Raw genomic sequence first — 21,794 nt, forward strand, 5'->3', positions numbered from 1 at the left:
GACACTGTTTTAAGCATTTCTTTTTTTTTTTAAGTTTTTAATGTATTTATTTAAGTAATTTCTACACCCAAAATGGGGCTTGAACTCATGATCCCCCAAATCAAGAGTCATAGTTCCTCTGGCTGAGCCAGGCAGGTGCCCCTGTTTTAAGCACTTCATATGTCTTAATGCATTTACACCTAACAACCTGTGAGGAAGATACTATTTTTGAAGATTTTATTTATTTATTTGAAAGACAGTGAGCACTGGAGAGACTGGGCAAGCATGAATGAAGGGTAGAGGGAGAGGGAGAAGCAGACTCTCCGCTGAGCAGGGAGCCTGATGTGCGGCTGGATCCCAGGACCCTGGGATCATGACCGGAACTGAAGGCAGATGCTTAACTGACTAAGCCACCCAGACACCCCAGGAAGATATAGTTTCTTACCCACGTTTTACAGAGGAGAAAATCCGAGGCCTGGGAATATTCAGAAATTTGTCCAAGGATACACAGTTTGTAGGTGGCAGAGCTGAGATTTGAACTCAGGAAATTTGTCCATGAGGCCTGCAATCTCACCTGCATTTGTCCCTTAGACATCTGCAACTGCTTTGGCTTCCATCCTCTACCCACCGTACCTTAGGCTGGGCCCCTGGGCTTGGTCCAGGTATTTCCGTCTTTCCACATTCAGTCCTTCTCCCTCTCCCCTCGTACTCAAGTCCTTGATGCTTCTTTCCCCCCCATCCTTTGTACCCCGCGGGTCCCATTTATGTCTTGGCCACTAGAGGGCGAGAGGAATAGAAACTCAGGGACGGCGGAACCATCCTGCCCAGGCTGGGAAAGGGGCTGGAGAGGGAGCAGAAGCTCAGAGGAGTGGGGGCATTAGGAGGGGGTGTTCTCTGGGGACTGAGGGAAGGGGTGTGCACAAGCCACTGAGGCAAGTTTGAACTCTAACGTGGTGAGTGGCAGGCGGGCAGCTTCTGCTGGGAGAGCCCATCTTAGATATTTACAGGTTTCCTTTGCTATCTGAAAGTTGAGTGTTCCAATGAAAGCTTTCCTAAGCTGAAATGGCATAAAGTGGAGACGCAATTACAGTTAATTTATATGGAAAAACATTTTGAGCATTCCCAGACTCAAGAAACAACCTCTTTTAGGTGTTCCGGATACCTCTGGAACATCTTCCTAACAATATGCAGACTAAATCAAGTTCAGAGCTGCGGGGCCTGATGCTGAGATGCTGAGGGTAGTTGCCAGGGAAGGAGCTTGGCGGGGCCACTCTCACTGGCTCCGTAACCCCTTGCTGTGAAACAAATGCTGAGTGCTATTTTCGGTGCTCACCTTTGTGGGGCCCCCCCAATAAAAATGAAAATCCTCTTTGGGTTTCTTTTAGTTAGCAAACACAGGTACTTAGGTCTTCCGTAAATGCAAAGTAGTGTGATGTGAACTTGGAAAAGCAGGGGATGCTTGTATTTCCCAAGGGGGTGGGGAACTGGGAAGGACCAGAGAACAGCGTGGTGGTGGGCGGGGAAACCAACTTCTAGCCCCTCCATACTCTGTACAGTCTGGTTTCCCCAGAGCTGGGGGCTTTCAGAAGGGAGAGTGAGAAGGCTCTACTCTTGTCCCCTGTGCCCTTCCCCAGCACCATCCCATATGCCCAATATTCTAACAATGGAACATTTGGGTCTCTTACTTAAGCTGGAGATCTGAGCTATGTACAGATTAGCACGGTGAATGGTCAGAAATTCTGTTTGGATGGTACAGTGAGATTTAGATGGCAGGGGACATTAGGAGAAAATTTTAAGGGGATCTTCACGCTGTTTGATATAACCTCATATTACGGATGATGAATTTCCTGTTTTGAAGAGTTGAATACCAATTAGGATTCATAGTCAAGTAAATTATATTGCTTTTAAATTCAGACTTGAGCTATGAGGATGGAGATTTGTTTTGTTTGTTACTCTGGGGGTCTAGAACCATATAAATTTTTCAGTTGAAATAAGAATTTCATGATGTATCACTTTCACCTTAGAGGAAAACTTTGCCTATTTATTCATACAGATAACATGTGTACTTTTCCTTAATGATGATGATACTTTATTAACCACCTCTTTTGAGCCCAGAGCTCTGGACAATTTACCTAAAAGATTCCAGGGACCTGTCGGTTCGAGGAGACATCTGTGGTGATGTGGACAGAGCGCTGGGCTGGGAATCAGAGATCTCGGTTTCCCTTAGACTCTCTCTCCCTTGTGTGCACTGCTGGACCAGTCACTTCTCTGAGCTGTCAATTTCCTCATCTGTAAAAAGGCCATTACTGATTTTATAAAATCAGGACTCTGGTGAGGATTATAAAATGAACACTCGTTGCCAGGCAAAGCTCAGATTTTAGATTAATCTAATCCTTCTCTGCTCCTTTACGTGGGTTGCTGAACACGCTGGAGCGAACCATTCAACCGCGCTCCCCGGGCAGCTGCGGACTTCTGAAACCTAGTATCATCTGGACCCAGTGGACTCTCCATTTGCAAAGCCTATTACATATTCTCATTTAGCACTCATTTTGCTTTCCTATGATGATTATTCTAATCCTTGGCTATATTTAACGTTCTCCATATCCCTTTCCTCTAAGAGTTAGTTTTGTTTTCAGTTATACAGAAAAAAAAACCCACCCAGAAATAAAAACCAAAGCTATGTAAAAAAAAGAATTTATAGCATGTTATCAATTCTTTTTTAAAAAGATTTTATTTATTTATTTGACAGGCAGAGGTCACAAGTAGGCAGAGAGGCAGACGGTGGGGGGGAGCAGGCTCCCCGCTGAGCAGAGAGCCTGATGTGGGGCTTGATCCCAGGACCCTGAGACCATGACGCCAGCCGAGGGCAGAGGCTTAACCCACTGAGCCACTCAGGTGCCCCACATGTAATCAATTCTTGAAGGAAAGAAGCACGGAAAAAGACTGGAGTGAAATAGGCCAGAATGAAAGCAGTGGATTTTTGTTCCTTCATACTTCTCTTTGCTTTTCCAGTGTTCTCTTACAACATGTATTACATGATGTTTGCAAAATAATGGGGAAAAAATGAAACAGAAAAGCTCTAATTTGAGGAGCTACCAACCTGTTGACTTATGCCCCACCACATTCTCCCCTCTCCTGTTCCCAGCCTGAATGAAGGGGTCTCTCTCTCTCCCTCCATCCAGTGCTACTCTGATTATCTGTGCTATTAATTCCATATTCTCTTGACTCCACAAGGATCTTGCATTGGCATTAGATAACCTTTTCTCTCCACATTCAAGCTCCCATTCCTTTTTGGTCTATTTTTGTCTGTATATAAATACACTTAGTCCCCTCCTGTCTTAACAAATGAACTCCCCAAGCTCCAACTCTACCTTGACTCCATACTCTAGACCCATACCCATTTTTCCTCTTATAGCCTAAGTTCTAGAAAGAGTCTGAATTCTAATCTCTAAATCCTCATCTCAACCTGTTGGAGTCTGGGTTCTTCCTTCACAATATCTATCCTTAACATTGCTCTTGCCAAGATCTCTGGTGACATAGTTGTATCATTTCAGCCTTCACCTTATTTTTCTCTTCATACTTCGTTCAGTACAAATACTGCTACTTCTGTGAAGCCCTCCTTGATTTCTCCCAGGTAAAGCTCAGATGGTTTTTATCCCTGTATTCTCCCTGTCTTTTGTATAATTGTTTTATTGTACTCTCATTTGTATATTTCTGTTTTAGATTATAAGGTTCTTGGGGCAGGCTTTTTTAGTTTTTTAAAACTGTGAAATATAATGCACACAGAAATACATTAATCAAAATTCAGAGCTAATGAATAATCATGAAGTGAACATTTGTGTCAGTATTACCCAGGTCATGGCATGGAGTATTTTCAGTAGTCGAGGAGCCCCCTGTGTCCTTTCCTGACCCCACCTATTCCCCTACTATCTTGGGTTTATAATACTTACTTCCTGGGTTTCCTTCATAGTGGCACTGCCTGGATATGCATTCCTAAACAGATCATTTAGTTGTACCTGCACTTGAACTTTTTACGAATGCCATCATGTCATGTGTTCTGTTCTGTTTTGCTTCTTTCATTGAACATTGTATTTGTATGATCCATGCTCATGGTTGTATGTTATTATATTCCCTCCTGTCTATTGCTGTGTAGTGGAATTTTGCTACATGAACTTACAACAGGCAATATGTCTAGTAATGGGCTTTTGGTTTATTTCCAGTTTTTGGCTATTATGATGCTTCAGATATCTTGTACACTTCTTTTGGTCCCCATGCGCTTGGGTTTCTTCAAGGTATAGATCCAGAAATAGAATTATCTGTCACAGGATATGTATATCTTCAACTCTACCAGATAAGGGCAAACTGTTTCTCAAAGTAGGTCTCATAATTTACATCCCACCAGCTGTGGAGAGCACCCATTGCTTGGTATCTTCACCAGCATGTGGTAATATCGGACTTCTAAATTTTTATGAATGCAGACAGTGTTGTGTAGTATTTTACTATGTTTTAATCTGTGTTTCCCTCTTAGCAAAGAGAGTGAACATCTTCTGGTGTTTATTGGCCAGCTGGATTTCCTCTCCAGTGAGGGGCCCATTCAAGTTCTGTTCACTTTCTTAGTGGGTGGCTTGTCTTTATTTTATTGCTTTGTAAAAGTTATTTTACATCTTGGCTATGAGTGCTTTGAAAAGAAATTATATTATAAAATCATACACATTGAAGATTTGTTGATTACGGTATTTTTTATTTTGTACTTTAATACTAATAATTAAGTATAAACAGAGTAATTGGAAAACAAATTATAGTATATGTGACTTCACTTAATTCTGTCCTTCCCTTCTTCTCTCTAGGTGTAATTATTGTCCCCAGTGCTGGTGTTGGCATTGTCCTGGGAGGCTACATTATAAAGAAATTGAAACTTGGTGCAAGAGAATCTGCTAAACTTGCCATGATCTGCAGTGGTGTGTCTTTACTATGTTTTTCAACCCTATTTATTGTTGGGTGTGAAAGTATTAATCTAGGAGGCATAAACATCCCGTATACAACAGGGTAAGTAGCTTCAAAGAGCCATTTCATGTCGTTTTAATTGTGAAAGAAGTGCAAAGCCCTGTAGTGTTTGTGCCCCAGGGTTGGATGAGTGTTCCCCCCTGCCGGTAGGGGGGTCTCCTGTGCACATTTCATCTCCCCCAGGTGGAGCATACACGCGTGGAGGGCAGGGACCATGGTCTCTCCTTTGTCCATGTTCCCTTTCGAGCCTCACAGAGTACCTCCCATGGTTTTTTGGTTACAGCAGATGAGGAGGAAATGCTTGTTGGGTCAATGAAAATTGTTCTTTTTTTTTTTTTTTTTTTAAAGGCAACATTTTAAATAGACGATACATTCACATAGTTTAAGAACATAAAAGTCAATGAAAATACAATGTACGGTGAAAAGTCGTGCTCTTACCAAAGTCCTCAAACTCATTTCTCCAATCAAGGAAAAACCAGGTAGCCACTTGCATTCATTTCTTGTGCCTTCCAACAAGGCTTCTTTCTATAAGAACCTATGAATATGTATTTAAAATTTTCCCTGTTTAATATCCAAAAGGTAGCTCATACACACTTTTCCCAGCTTAAAAAATGTAACAACATAGCTCGGAGATCTTTCTGTGCCAGTAACAACAACAACAACAACAACAACAACAATAATAATACAATGTATAGTTAACCCTTATATTGACACTCTTTTAATGCTTTACATATATTAACTCATTAATCCTCACAACAGCCCTATCAGGAAGTTTCTATTATTATCTTGATTTTACAGATGGCAAAACTGAGGTATGGAACACACATACCAGGGGCACCTGGGTGGCTCTGTGGGTTAAAGCCTCTGACTTTGGCTCAGGTCAGGATCTCAGGGTCCTGGGAGCGAGCTCCACATCGGGCTCTCTGCTCAGCGGGGAGCCCGCTTCCCTTCCTCTCTCTCTGCCTGCCTCTCTGCCTACTTGTGATCTCTGTCTGTCAAATAAATAAATAAAATATTTATTTAAAAAAAAAACACACATATAGGTGGTATGCTGATAATATGTAACACATGGCTAAGAAAAAAGTTCCCATCTGTAGCATTTGACAATTTCAGAGGTGTAAATATCCCCACCATGGCTGATTTCAAGCTAACAACGTGAAGATGATGAACACCATGCTAGGAGATGCCCAGTCACATACCATTATATGATATTTCTCTCATACAGGTATTTAGACCTAAATAGCCTAGTCAAGACATAGATAACAGTGTGGTAAAATAGCTAGGAGGTGATGAATTGAGTATTTACTATCTTTGTTTGTAACATTTATTTAATTGTAAGTTTATATAATTTAATTTTTAATAATGGCTGTGCGAAACAAACAGTTGACAAAATCCTTGAAAACTGAGGATTTTTGTGACCTAAGGTGGCTGTGCTACATGTTACATAGGACTTAATCCAGACTTAACACCAAACAATTCAGAGTCCATACATTTAAGCACTCTTAAAAAAAAAAAAAAAAGATTTTATTTATTTATTTGAGAGAGTGAGAGAGGGAGCATGAGAAGGGGAAGGTTCAGGTCAAAGGGAGAAGAAAACTCCCTGATGAGCAGGGTGCCTAATGTAGGACTCAGTCCTGGAACTCCGGGATCATGACCTGAGCTGAAGGCAGTCATTCAACCAACTGAGCCACCAGGTGCCCTAAGCACTCCTTTTTTATTTTTTTAAAATTATTTTACTTAAATACAATTAATTAACATATAGTGTAATATTAGTTTCAGAGGTAGAGTTCAGTATTCATCAGTTGTGTATAACACCCAGTGCTCATTACATCACATGCCTTCCTTAATGTCTATCACCCAGATACCCCATCCCCCACTCCCTTCCCTCCGGCAACCCTTGGTTTGTTTCCTATGATTAAGAGCCTCTCATGGTTTGTCTCCCTCTCTGATTTTGTCTTGTTTTATTTTTCCCTTCCTTCCCCTGTGATCCTATTTTGTTTCTTAAATTCCACATGGGAGTGAAACCGTTATGATAATTGTCTTTCTCTGATTGAATTGTTTTGCTTAATATAATATTTTCTAGTTCCATCCATGTCATTGCAAATGGTAAGATTTCATTTTTTGATGGCTGAGTAATATCCCATTGTGTATATATATATATACACCATATCTTCTTTTTTTAAATTTTGTGAGCGATTTATTTTTATTTATTTATTTATTTTTTATGTTACATTAGTCATCATACATCTTCTTTATCCATTCATCTGTTGATGGACATCTGGGCTCTTTCCATTGTTTGGCTGTTATGGACATTGCTTTAAACACTCCTTTTAACTGCCATGTAATATTCCATTTAGTTCTGTTTTGTAATTTGACCAGTCCCCATTTGAAAGGCAGTTTCCTATCATTTGTTATTAAAAATCATGCTGCAATAAATAACTTCATGCATAATCACTTCTTCTGTGTGCCATATGTTTGTAGGATAAATTCCCAGAAATGAGATTGCAATGAATATTACCAAATTTACTCCCCAGGTATTGTATCAATTTGCCCCTTCACCAGCGGTGGATCTGACGATCGATTTCCTACACCCTTTCTAAAAAAGGGTGGAAAATTTTTCTTGGGGAGTTATGAAAACTGTAACTTTTATTTCCTGAGTACATTTGGGTTTGTTAGGATCTGCTCATTGGACAGAACTCTAGTGCCTAGATTTTGGTGCTTGCTGCCAACAAGCCCTATTTCCTTTTGATTTTTAGTGGAGTTTTTATCTTCTAAAATGTTCCATTTGAAATTTGAATAAGAAAAGCTTTAATTTCACTTAGCTAACGTAGAGCATTAGGAAAGGGGAAAAAAAAGAGGAACTGCCAATCAGAGCTTATGTAGAGGACAGAATATGTTCGCTTGTCTCAAGGATCTTTTTTCCATCAGGAGATGTGTGTCTGGGTAATGCATTTACTGACACATAGCTTCTTTTAGTGCCTGTTAGAATGGCATAGGAAATAAAGTGTTTAAAAATTTAAGGGTGGTATAGAATAGGAGTCCCGGTTCCTGAGTTAAATCTGAATTTGCATCTTTACTCTGCTTGGCCAGTTGCTTAACTGTAAGCCTCAGTATCCTCATCTGTAAAATAGGGTGATGATAATACTGTCTTCGTCCCGTCGGGCTACTGAAATAGAATAGCGTTGACTGGGTGGCTTGGAAACGACAGAAGCTTATTACTCACAGTTCTGTTGTTTAGGATCAAGGTACCTGTAGATTTGGTGTCTTGGGAGGCTCCACTTTCTGGTTCATAAGTGGCTGTCATTTTCTCTGTGTCCTCACATGGTGGAAGGGGTGAGGCATCTCTCTAGAGTCTCTCTTATAAGGGCACCAATCCCATTCATGAGGGCTGCACCCTCATGATCTAAATACTTCCCAAAGGCCCAACCTCCAAATACCATCACACTGGAAGTTCGTTTTCAACCTATGAATGTTGCAGGGACCCAAATATTTAGTCTCCAGCAATGGGACTCACTTTCAAGGCTACAGGCAACGAGCGTATGGATAACATGTGTAAAGCTCTCAGCTTGAAACCTGGCCCACAGCAAGTGCTCCCTGAAAGTTAGCTCTTGTTATCAGTCATCACTAATAAATTAAGAATAATTTCTACTTCTATCGAATTATTTTTATTACAGCTGGAAAACAAATAGAATTAAGAAGTTAGAAGCAAAAAATCAACAGTCTCCTGACCAATGCTGCTTCCTAGGGCAGTAATTTTAAAATTCTTTTTAGCTGTCTCTTCTGGTATTCACCTCTATATTTTTTAGACACAATGTATAAATTAACCAAATTGGGATGTTATTTATGACTTATCTTAGTAAATGAGGAGTGCTGTTTTCCCCTTCATATACTGTGGTCAAATCCTCCTTTGATATTTCTCATGTTTGATTATGACAGTATTATTAACTGCTGAGGCACAAGTGGTGTGTCATGATGAGCTTTCCTCTTTTGTAGAGCATTGATTTTCCTGGAATTTGTAATTGTCTCATTTTCATTATCTTTGTTTTCTCTGAATGTGTGTCTGGCTCCCCCTACTCTCTGAGGGCTCAAAATATCTTGCTGTGATTTTTCACCTGTCTGATGAACTCCTGATTCCACTTCCCACCCCTTGGAGCCCTAGTGCCCATGCTCCAATCTGGACACAAGGATCTCTGGGCCTACTGCCCAGCTATAACCCTGGGAATCCCATTGGCTTCTGTCTGTATCGATCCTTTGTTCCTTGGGCTCTGTGGATGTCTGTTTTTTGGCTCCCTCCTCATTTTGTGAGAACACATTCCTCCAGTAGCTACAGGAAGGCTAGGCAGGCTGTCACTTTTTTGTTTTTGAAGGTTTTTCATGAAATAGCTTTAAAAAAATACCTATTATATTTGATTGTCAAGTTGGCTAGGTAGAGAATTTTTGATTGGATGAATCATTTTCACTCAGAATTTTGAGGTTATTACTCCCTTATCGTCTGATTTTTCATGCTATTGTGGGAAATCTGGCCTTTGTTTTTGTCAGTCTTTCATATGTGCCCTATTTTTCCTTTCCAATTTACTCCTGGTATTTCTGAATTTCACCATGATATACTTTGGAATGGGTTTTTTTTTTTTTCCTACCCCCTCCTGAACACTTGTCTTTATTGTCTGGAAACTGTGTCCTTCAGTTCAATTTCTTTTCTTTTTTTCTTTCTTTTTTAAAATTTAAATTCTGTTACTCTTTTCTCACCACTTTTTCTCTTCTCTCTCCTTCATTGGTCCTCTACTTGTTCTTTATCACCTATTTTATCTCATTCTTTTGTCCTACTTTTTGGAAAGGTTTCTTATGCTTTATTTTTTCAGTCTTCTGCTAAATCTTTATTTTGGATATTGTACTTTTAACTTCCAAGTTTCTTTCCTGATTTTTGATTGTTTCTTGCTTCAGGGGTGGAATATGTTCTGTTACTTCTCCAACATGACTGAGCATTTCTTTTCCTTCCTGGATTGTCTATGTCCTCTTAATACCTGCTGTCTATTTATTTTGCTGTCTCAATTATGTTGGAAGTTTCCCTTACATTTCTGGCAACCCTTAGCTTTCTCTTAGTATGGAAGAACACGCATTTAAAAAGCTGGGTAGGTGCTCTGTGTCTGACGGCAGAGCTTGCCATTTGGTGGATCTCACTGTCGGGTAACAGGAGGGCAGGAGGTGGCATTTTCGTTGGGATGCTGGTGTCAGAACCCAGGGTCTTAGCTCTGGGTTGCTTTGGCTCCTCAGGAACAGGATTCTCCTGTCTCTTGCTGCAGCTTTGTTGGGGTGGGTTCAGGGTTGTAAGCCTACCTGCTGTCATTCTAGAGCTGGGAGTGTGGGGTGGTGATGGGAAAGTGCCTGGGTCCTTCTGTTCACTCTGCAGACTTTTACCTAATTCCCCTGCTACCATTCTAGTACCTCACCAAAGGTCTCCTTTATGTATGAGGCTCTTAAGTCCATAGAATTTGGTTCTTTTTCTCCAGAAAATAAAGAGGTTGAAGAAAGAGTAGTCATCTACTATCTAGGGTGGGGATGGGAATCTGCTTGAAGTTGTATCACGTTTGGACCACCCTATTTCTTGTGTTGTATGTCCTTGAGTTCTAAAGACCCTTTCTTTGCCTGACTACTGGCCTTTCCCATGCTCATGTATATTTTTTAAAGTTTTCAACATATCCTTTGTTTTATTGATCTTTTTCCATGATCTTGCTTCAATTGGACTAATTGCTCTCCGGACATAAATTATATCCTGGGATTTCCTTTCATAGATCTCAATTGTATCCACTATTTGTTTGTTTATTTGTTGACTCCTTGTTTTGCTGGAGAAAAATACCCAGATGCCGTTGGAGGAAAGAGTATGTGGGAGTAAAACTCTCTGAGCCTGTCAGTGTATTAGTGTCTTTAGTCTTCTCTCACATTTAGTGATGGTTTGAGTGGGTATAAAATTATAGGTTAAAAATTGCTTTTCTGGGAACTTCGAAGCCATTGCTTTGTCTTCTAGCATCTAATGTTGCAGATAAGAAATGTAACTCCAGTCCTAGCTCTCATTTGTCTGTGGCCAACTTTATTTGAAAGTTTTTAGGAAATTTTTTATTCAGGATATTCTGAAACTTCATAATGCTTCTCCCTCTGATTCTGTCTTGGCTGGGCCCTTCCAGTGTCACTTTTTCAGAGAGGCTGCACCTCCCTGCCCAATCTAAGGGAGCCCACTCTCCTCTCATTCTATTTTTTTTTTCTTTAAGATTTGATTTATTTATTTATTTATTTATTTATTTAGTGGGAGAGAAGGTGCACAAGTTGGGGAGAGGGGCAGAGGAAGAAGCAGACTCCCCACTGAGCAGGAAGCCCAATGTGGGACTTGATCCTAGGACCCTGAGCCGAGGACAGACACTTAACCAACTGAGCCACCCAGGTGCCCTCTCCCCTCATTCTTTATCCCATCATTCCTCCTTAGTCTCCATGTAGCACTTACCTCTAGCTGAAATTCCCTCATTTAATTATTTGCTCTGCTCATGCCTCCTGTTTCTCAACTATGAGCTCCTTGAGAACAATTACCATAGTGGTCTCCATAATAGTTGCAACCCCACCATCTGAAGCAATGCAGGACCTTTGTTGCATGAGGGAAGGAATGAACAAATGAATGTTTCGGCCCAGGACTTTGTTCATTACGTTAGGCACCCTCTGAGCCATCTTACGCTAACGTGTCTGTCTTCTTTACCCCAGAGAAGTTTTCTTTTGCTATAGCTTTACTCACTCTGTCCATTTTCTGTGCACTCACCAGGACTCCTGCTAATCCAACGCTGGGACTTACAGCCTGGTTGCCTGGATGTGTGGTTTGCTCTCTCATCTTTCCTCTGTCCTTTGCTATGAGAGATTCTTCCATACTTTGTCTTCTATTCTTTATGTAAATTTTCTTTATTTCAAGAAGAAGTTTTTTCTTTGTTGTATTCTGAGTATGCCCTTTTCATAACATTTTCTGTCCTTTTAAGGAGTAATAGCTTCTCAGATCTGTATATATAATTAGATTTTTCTCTTTACTTTGTTTTTATGCCTCACATTTTGCCATTTAATGTTAAGGGTGAGTTTTTCTGTTTGTTTATTCTGGACTTTACAGATCGACAAGACTCAGTCTATCACCCTTCAGGTCATGTGCCCCACCCTCACCCCCCTACAAAAATGAGGGAATTTTAGCTTTTTAAATTTCTTTCGATATCTTTAGAGAAGAGCTTTGTGGAGAATGTCTAGGCTCTGATGTGGGAGTGCAGGCGAGTGAATATGAGAAAGGAAGGGCCCAACAATACAATTTTCTCTCCCTCAAGCCTCAGCTTCATCCTCACCTTTGGCTTCTGCCACATCTGGTGACTTTAAGCTCAGAACCTTCTGGAGCCTTGTGGAGGGTTCATGGGGCAGGCTGGCTCTCCTCCAAGGCGGGGGATCTGCTCAACACATAAACTTATGCCTATCCACTTGGTATTTTCATGAAATTTGGTGTCACTTTCCATTCCTCATTGCTAGCTTTATTCCTTTTAATCTTTCTTGCTTTAATTTTCAGTGCATTCTCAGCAGGGAGGGAAGGCAGACTCACTGTCTTACCTGCTTTTAAACTGCAAGTCCCCTCAAGACTTTGAAGCCCTTGCTTCGCACCGTATCTGTCTTGCCAATCCGGAATCAACTGACTCTGGGCTCTCCAGCACTGTGGGCAAAAATTATATAATTGTGCTGATTGGCGCCATTACAAATTTATGAGTTCCAATCTTAGCAGGCCCTCATCTTTGCTGAGCAATCCATTTCTTGGCCCCACTCAGCTTCCTTTCCTATGCCCCATGATGGCTGCATTTTAAAAAATCCTTTTCTTGAAGTGTTCTATCTTAGTCTTGATTTTCTTGTTGGGCATCCCAGATTCTGTGTTAGTGAGAAAACAGAGGTCCCAGTAAAGAACTTCTTGACTTCATCTCCACTTTCCCCCCCAAACTCCTTTGTCAAAGATGGGTTTGTTTTCAAAGAAAAGGACCAGAGCCATCAATTTTCTAGCTGTGTGGCCTTATAAGAAAACTGCCGAATATTGTTGAGTATTGGCTTCCTCATTATTAAATTGGTGATAATGTCAGTGCCACCGAGTTGCAAGCATAATTTAAGTAAAACATATGTAGTTGAAAAATTAAAATACTTCAGAAAGGTAAAAAATGAGAAATCAGTGTCTCTTTTCTCCATCCTCAATCTCCAGTTTGAAGCATTCCAATATTTTAAACAAATGTTTGTAGTTTTGGTTTTAAGGATTGTATTAAGGAGGTTTTCTGATATTTGCTAGTGTAGTATCCAGCACATAGTATGTGCTGAAAATGTTAGTTTTTTTTTAAGATTTTATTTATTTATTTGACAGAGAAAGAGAGAGAGCACAAGTAGGCAGAGAGGCAGGCAGAGGGGAAGTGGGAAGCAGGCTCCCTGTTGAGCAGAGAGCCTGGCATGGGGCTCGATCCCAGGACCCTGAGATCATGATCTGAGCTGAAGGCAGAGACGTAACCTACTGAGCCACCCAGGTGCCCCCAAAACGTTAGTTTCTTGTCTCTTCTCCCTTTTCTTCTAGATCATATGAAGCTTTTCTTCTTTAAACTCCCTTTTCTTCTTTAAAAGATGAATGAATATCTGTCATCTACCTCTATGCAGGGATGTTATTCATCTAGTGATGCTAAACTTGTAAGAACCTGATGAGAATAAACGTCTACATCCACACCTAAATCCATGATTTATGGTATACTTCTTCTCATTTAATTGTATTTAATGAAGAAAAACTTGAGTAGGTGTTCTGAAGGCTGCTTCAAGGATCCACTCATTCCAGTATTTGCAGCCTGACTTCAAGCAAAGTTTATAAATCAGCAAAATAAAAAACCCAATTTCCTTGGAAAATTCCTCTGGGTTCCCAAATACTTCTAGGAAGATGGTATACTAATACTGATAGTATAGTAAAATTGAATTAGTTAAACACTTGGTAGATGGTGTAGGTGAACAGGCTTGGCACTTTTAGAGTAGCAGTTCTGTTTGTGTGAGGAATAAGGGGACCCAAGGAGGGTGTGGGCTACAGTTCAGTCTCGACTTGTTCCTGTGGCTGGGTCCTCTTGTGCAGTGTACAACCTGCTCATTAGTATGAGTTGGCCTGTTAAGTAAAAACTGTTTTCTGTTCTGTATGATTTTGAGGCTTCATATGGGATTTTTTTTTTCTCCTTTAAAGCCAACAAAGAGAGAGATGAAGGGAGTGGCAGTGAAAAGGGGAGTCTTTGTTAGGCATCTGTTTGACTCAGGTGTCATAATTGGCACCTGTTTATGTATATCTTTTTTATATAATGCTTACAACATTACTCTACTGTGTGCATGATTATCCATGTTTTAATTAAAGAAACTGGGCTTAGAGATGAAGTGATTGGCCTACAGTCTTCAGTTAATAAGGAGGAGGACTGAATGAAACCCAGCTGTGTGCGGATGGGCGCATTAGTTAATTTTCTGTGCTTGGTTTCCACATCTTTAAGGTGAAAATACTGACAGATACGATCTTATTGAATTGCCGCGGGGACTGAATAAAGTGGTTGGCGCATTCCTTACCCCCTCTGCCTCTATTCCCTCATCCTTAAGATGGGTTCATAACAGTACTGATCTCTCAGAAATATAGAAAGGATAAAATAGGAGAAAACCCATACATAATAAGCAATTGATAAATAATGATTTAAAGATTTTATTTGTTAGAGAGAGAGAGAGAATGAGAGAGCATGGTGGGGGGAGGGTCAGATGGAGAAGCAGACTCGAGCCTAATGCGGGACTTGATCCTGGGACTCCAGAATCATAACCTGAGCTGAAGAGGTTGCTTAACCAACTGAGCCACCCAGGGGCCCGATAAATAACTATTTAAAATGGTATTTTTTTTCTCATTTGGAATAAGAGAAAGAAACTGAGAAGGATTAAATAACTTGTTGAGTCACACAGTCAGAAAATGGGAGAACTAGAATTTGAAGCCAGGTTTCTCTGATCCTGAATGCAGTGCTTTTCATTATTAAAATGTTCTGAAAGAAGAAAAAGCAACGCAAAGAAGCAAGCGCAGTGTATAGGCCACCTCCATTTATTAAAACTTGTATGAGAAGCTCCGGGTTCACCAGCAGGGTGAATCTTCATGATGATCCATCTTTCAATTAGTATCAAATGCTCAAGAGACACCTGAATACCAGCTGTGGGGTTGAGATGTTTTAGAAAAATGAAATTTTCCTGTTGAGCCAAGATGGAATCACAGTCTTTTTTCTTTTTGTTTTTAATTTTTTTTAAGATTTTATTTATTTATTTGACAGAGAGAGATCACAAGTAGACAGAGAGGGAAGCAGGCTCCTTGCTGAGCAGAGAGCCCGATGCGGGACTCGATCCCAGGACCCTGAGATCATGACCTGAGCCGAAGGCAGCGGCTTAACCCACTGAATCACCCAGGCGCCCGAATCACAGTCTTTTTGCGGAACGAACCTGACATGTTGTTAGTGGTTCCCCTAGAAAATTCAGATTTGACAACCAAAATGTAGAAACAACCTAAGCGTCCATTGATGGGTGAATGGATAAAGAGAATGTGGTGTATACATCCAATGGAATACGATTCAGGCTTAAAAAAGAAAGAAATTTTGTAATATGTGGCAAAATGGATGAACCATGAGGACATCATGCTAGGTGAAATAAGCCAGTTACAGAATGACAGATGAAGAATGATTCTGTTTCTATGAGGTATCTAAAATAGTTAAGGCAGGACAGTCGCTTGGGGAAGTGGAATATGGGGAGTTACTAGTCAACAGACATCAAGTTTCAGTCAATTAAGAGGAATAAGCCCTAGGGATCTGCTGTACACCACTGTATTGTACACTTAAAATTTGCAAGAGGGTAGAGCTCATGGTCAGTGTTCTAATCACAATAAAATAAAATTGAAAGAAAGAAATTCAGATTTGAGAATTTGATGATTTTTCATAATGAAAGATCCTAGGCACTCTGGTTAATATCCTGGCCCATTCCCAACTCAGTTACATTCCCAGCACCCACTTGAGCATTAAGATGCATGGGTGCCCACTTGTCACGTTTCTCAATAGGGAGACACTTAAGGGGAGGCAGAAAGATGGTTAAGGGGCTCCTCTTTGATTTACGGTGAACTGTAGAAGTATTTCAGATAAATTTATGTATATATGTATGTGTGTGTGTGTGTATATATGTTCTCTCTCTCTATATATATATACATATATATAGAAATGAACTATAAGCTTACTAGTAAAAGTAGCTAGGATAATCCAGAGACACACCTACTTAACATCTCTTGTAAACTGTCCTCTACTTTTCAGGAATTTCTTTTAAAATTAATAATGTCTATAATAATAAATATATTATTATATATAATATATATTTTATAATAGTTCTATATTCTATATTCTAAACAGCCTATATTCAAAATACATTCTATTTTTAAATTCTAATTCTTATTTCTAATATATATATTAGAATTCTATATTCTAAATATTCTATAATAAATAAGAGGTCTTGAGTGGCACCCAAAGCTTTAAATAATAGGAGAAAACTTCAGTAGGTTAAACTGTCTGTGAGACACAGTTTGACACAGACATAGGAGATGAATGGTCTCATTAGAGAATTTAGAAGCGATTGGCCAGACATGCTAGGTATCTGGAGAGCTGGTAGTAGAGTACTACCTACATACACCATATGGCAGGAGCAAGAGTGATGACAAAGAGGATGAAATGCATTTTGGAAAAGTTGCAACAAAGGTCTGAATTTGCAGGTTCTATTGAATTTCTGTAGTCTTAGCACTTTGGCTCAATAAAACTATATTGAGAGAAGTAACTTCAGGGAAAAATCCCTTCCTTTGAGATTTTGGACTTGGTTGAACTTGGTGGATCTCTCCATCCAACAGTCACTGCCAAACACAGGAAACTGAGAAAATGCTTCCTTGTCACTTCACAGCTCAAGAAATCATCCTTGGGAAAGTTCTGGCCCAGTAATTCAAGTCTGAAGTAATTTCAACCAGAAGATGATATAATAGATCTTAGTTTTAAGTTCAAAGAGATGACACTTGATAAATGAAAGATAATAAAGCTAGCATTATTAAATGATTTATCAAGACTCGGTACCGTTGAACAATTCTGTACATGGAAATCAGATTTAACTCCATTTTTAAAAAAATTACTTGAAGAAAAGGTAAAGGGCAAGGAATTCACATTATGCAATGTGTTTATATAAAGTCTTATTTAAGCCACAGTGTTCACAGTAAATCCTGACTCTTACAGCTCTGGGATGATTCTGACATGCCTGTGTGAAATACAGACACACAGGTGAAGCCAAACACACTTCCTAATGCCAACTGCAGGAAGGGGCACTGGGTGGCTTAGTAGGTTAAGAGTCCACCTCTTGATATGGTTCAGGCTATGATTTCAGGATTGTGAGATGGAACCCTGCATCAGACTCTGTGCTGGGTGTGGAGCCTTCTAGAGATTCTCTCTCTCCCTCTCCCCTCCAGGCACCATCCCCCTCTCTAAAAAAAAAGAGAAGAAAGAAAAGAAAAAACACAATAAACAAACAAGAAGTTGCAGGTTATATGTATATGATTCGATCTGTTTTTGGCTCTTACTAGCTTTGTGAACTTTGACAGTATCTATCCTCTCTAATATTCAATTTCCTCATCTAAAAGATGAAGGCACAGTCATAATAATTTTAATTCTCATGAGGAATAAATGAGGTAATTTATATAGAGATCTTGGTACACAATTCCTGGAGTAAAAATAGGGCTATGTAAATGTTAGTTTTAAATGATAACTTTGATTATGATGATAATAATAATAATTATAAACCTGAAATTGAACAGCTATATATAGCCAGGGAAGCATTTTAATATGAAGCCAAAAATTAAGTGGAATCAAAAGGAAACATTCTAATTGAAATCTTCTTGAAGATTGAGATAAATTGATAGCGATTAAGATATTATGAGAAAGATATCAATTTTTTCTTGATGATTAGTATATTGTGCTGAAAGAGTATTTGCTACATGAATCATATTCTTCTAATCCATGTGACTTGAGCGTAAGATTCATAGATGCCCACTTGTCAAGTTTCTTAATAGGGAGACACTTAAGGGGAGGCAGAAAGATGGTTAGGGGGCTCCTCTTTGATTTGCAGTGACCTGTAGAAATAGGTCAGATGGGGAGGTCCAAGTATTTTTTAGGTCTTGTGGTGGAGTGATTTGACATACTTTGTGTGTGTGTGTATGTGTGCTTGTGCCCACACTAGTGAGAGAGAGAGGGATTGAGACAGAGACAGAGAGATAAATTTGAGAGCAACTGTGTCCTTACTTACCCAGCTGTAATGGCCCCATGGTGGACGTTAATGACTTATGTTAAACCATGATCTGTTTGATTTTTATATATTACTATATTACTTTAAATAAATGTTGATCCTCAAGCAATTGATTTGATAAAGACTGGGTGACAAACTTGCTCATTTTCCTTTTTTTGTTCACTTGGTCTCCCTGTGGCTGGTTTTCTTGAAGCCTCAGTGATGGTGGGCATGTCGTTACATCTCTTGTAGTGTCTTTTTCTTTAAAACCAGCAAGTGGTACTCGATGATCTCAGAGACTGCTCCCATCTGTCTAGTTCTATAATTCTGCGATGCTTACAGGTAAGATCTCATGTGTGACTCTCAGGCTTGCATCTTGGACCCCCGCGGTTGTTTGTTGGTACACTTGTTAGCGAAGCCTTTTTCTATCTTCTCTCTCTCTCTCTCTCTCTCACTCTCTTTTAAGATTTAGTGAAGCCTTTTTCTATCTTCTCTCTCTCTCTCTCTCTCTCTCACTCTCTTTTAAGATTTAGTGAAGCCTTTTCCTATCTTCTCTCTCTCTCTCTCTCACTCTCTTTTAAGATTTTATTTATTTATTTGTCAAAGAGGGAGAGAGGATGCACAAGCAGGGGGAGCGGCAGACAGAAGGAGAAGCAGACTCCTCCCTGAGCAGGGAGCCTGATGCGGGACTCAATCCCAGGGTTCTGGGATCATGGCCTGAGCTGAAGGAAGACATCTAACTGACTGAGCCAACCAGGCATCCCCATGAGGCCTTTTTCCTCACTTGGAAATGAACACTTACTTTGCCTCTGAGCTGCCAGGAGACTTTTACTTGTAAAGCTAACTTGTCAGAAATGCTTTAGTTATTGGAAATGTGATGCACAGTCCCTTTGCACAGTAGAGGTGTGGTGTCCCATGGCCCTTGTGCATTTGTCCTCCCGTGGTGGGTTCCCTTCAAGCTAATCAGTGGTTGCTTAGTGTTATTCATGTTTACACACTTATACCCTTATTACAACCCAGCCTGTTTTCTGGAAAGTGAGTGATAGTCAAACAAGACATTATTACTCTTTAAAATGTATTTCTTTTGTAAAATCTGCACCGTGTAGAGTCTTAACCATGTTGGTATCTTTCCTTTTTTGTGTCAATCTGGCCTTTTCCCCTAATGACTTTCTCATAAATGCCCACTTCTTTTCACTGCTATTTATATTTGTTGCCTGTTTTGATTTTCTTAGAGCCTTATTGGATCATTTCTTTGTTTCAGACATCATGTTCTCATGAGAAAAGCAAACATACCCAACGTGACCTGGGACTGGGCCTCTGTTTCTGGAACTCAGGAAAGCTTTTGCTTCCTGTCATCAGTGGGTTTTGAGCATCTGTTTATATTCTCCTAGATTCCTTTCTCTTGAGTGGACATACCCATGAAAGAGAGGAGTTTGGAAGCTTGTAATGGTCAGAAATGAATATGAATCATGCTCTTAATAAGAAATTCCTTTATAACTTCTTAATAGCAATAGTAAGAACTATAGTGTATGGATTTGGAGCCTGTCATTTCTAGTGACGAAGCATGCAGACATATAAAACCCCTTTTATTTGGTCATGGCTTGCAATGTAGCTCTTGAAGAACTAGCAAAGAGAACAGTGATGGACACAGAACACTTTTCATATGGTACCAGTTAAGACAGCACTAATCAGCATTAAAGTGAATCATCTGGCCTCTCTGGACCTCCATTTAGTCATTTGTGGGATGTAGTAGTAGGTCTGGAGTAGGCTTTCTCACCTCATCCTCAAGACCACTAAGACTTGGGCAATGGGAGTCGTGCGGGGTTGTGTGGGGGTTTAAATTGTGCATGAGGGCACAAATGTAGTCATCAGGGTTGTTGTATGTGTGGGTGGGGTGGGGTGGTTCTGTGTATTGGAGCATGTCTAGAAGCATCTCTGGCCCCTACCCAGTGAGTAGCACTCCCTTAGTTGTGACCACCAAAAATGTCCCCTAGGGAACAAGATTGCCCCTGTGGAGAATTACATATTTTTAAAAGCATACAACAAAATAATATGAATAAGAGTTTGTGGGCGTAATCATCAAAGTTTTATGACAAAATTTCTTCTGAGAGTCACATAAATGAAGAACAGAGTTTATTTCACTTTGCCTCCTTAGAAGCCTTTCTTCATAAGTTTTAAAAGAGATTTTATTTATTTATTTATCTATGATAGAGAGAGCAGGAGCAGGGGAGCAGAGGGAGAAGGATTGCAGGGAGCAGGCTCCCTGCTGAGCAGAAAGCCCAATGAGGGGCTCGATCCCAGGACCCTGGGATCATGACCTGAGCCGAAGGCAGACATTTAACCAACTGAGTCACCCAGGTGACCCTCTTGATAAGGTTTGAATACGGCTATGATTTTTTTCCTTTAATTAAAATTTGAGGACTCAGTTATCAACGTGTAAAAGAGGACACAGGAAAGACACCTTTGAACAAATAATGCTTTATGTGTGTAGACTAACACACAGAGTTGGGATGAGGAGTGGTTACTCAACATAGGCATTAAAGATAAGTTCTGGCGTGTAAGAGACATTCTAGAATATTGTTGGATGGGTGGACGAATGATGGATCTGCTATTACTCATGTGGTTTTGGGAATAGTATTTCATCAGTGATAAAAATAGTGGTCATAGAAGCCAAGGAGAGAGGTCATTGGAGAGCCCCTTTCACTCTTCCATGGGCCTTCCTGGGTCCCTGCCTGCGTCTGCTCTTCCACAGAGTTTTCTTCTACTTCTCTCCCCAGCCCTGTATCCTTACTTGCTCCCCCTGTCTTTTATATTTGTTGCTTAGATCGATTGTATTGGAACTTTTCATATTGTGTCACTTCTTTGAATCAAACATCATGATCTTATGAGAAAACAAAACCTACCACTTTGACTGGGAATCCACATCTGGGCATTCTGAAGGAAGAACGGAATCATTAATTCCTCTCTGGTTGTTCGAATCAAAACTAGTGATGTGATTCCCGTTCTTCTTTGAAAATCACTTATGACTCAATTTCTAGAGTCCCATGTCTTTCTTTGATAATTTCTTCCAGAACAATTCAAGTTTCTGGTCAGAGGATCCTGTGTCGACAGAGGATCCATCCAGATGGATGGATTTTGCTTGTGCCCTCCTAATGGTGTTATTGATCTGGCAAAGGAAAGTGTTTCCTTTCTTTTATAGTTAAAGAAATAGAGGCCTGGGTTTGTTCAGACAGAGAGTTTAATGTCCACAATAAGCGAGTAGTTATACAGGGGTTAGAACTGCTGAGCCCAGATCTGTGGCACCAAGATGGAAGGCAGAATTGAGGCATGAGGTGTAATTTGATACAGAAGTCTTAATTTTATGGTACGAGAAGATTGAAACTTTTTTTTTTGTGCTTTGTTTAAAATGATAATAAATGATTATTTTCCAAGATGGTTACTTT

At 40.0% G+C, this 21,794-nt stretch overlaps 1 protein-coding gene across 1 annotated transcript in view; it reads left to right on the forward strand.

The window, feature by feature from the left end:
• SLCO5A1 (solute carrier organic anion transporter family member 5A1) overlaps positions 1-21,794 on the forward strand; it is a 130,521-nt gene that overhangs the window by 99,918 nt on the left and 8,809 nt on the right. The window contains exon 6 of the mRNA XM_080803189.1: positions 4,827-5,025. Coding sequence (XP_080659315.1) covers positions 4,827-5,025 — 199 coding nt within the window. The remainder of the gene's footprint in view (positions 1-4,826; positions 5,026-21,794) is intronic.

Source organism: Martes martes, assembly GCF_963455335.1.
Source record: "Martes martes genome assembly, chromosome: 4".
NCBI lineage: Eukaryota > Metazoa > Chordata > Mammalia > Carnivora > Mustelidae > Martes > Martes martes.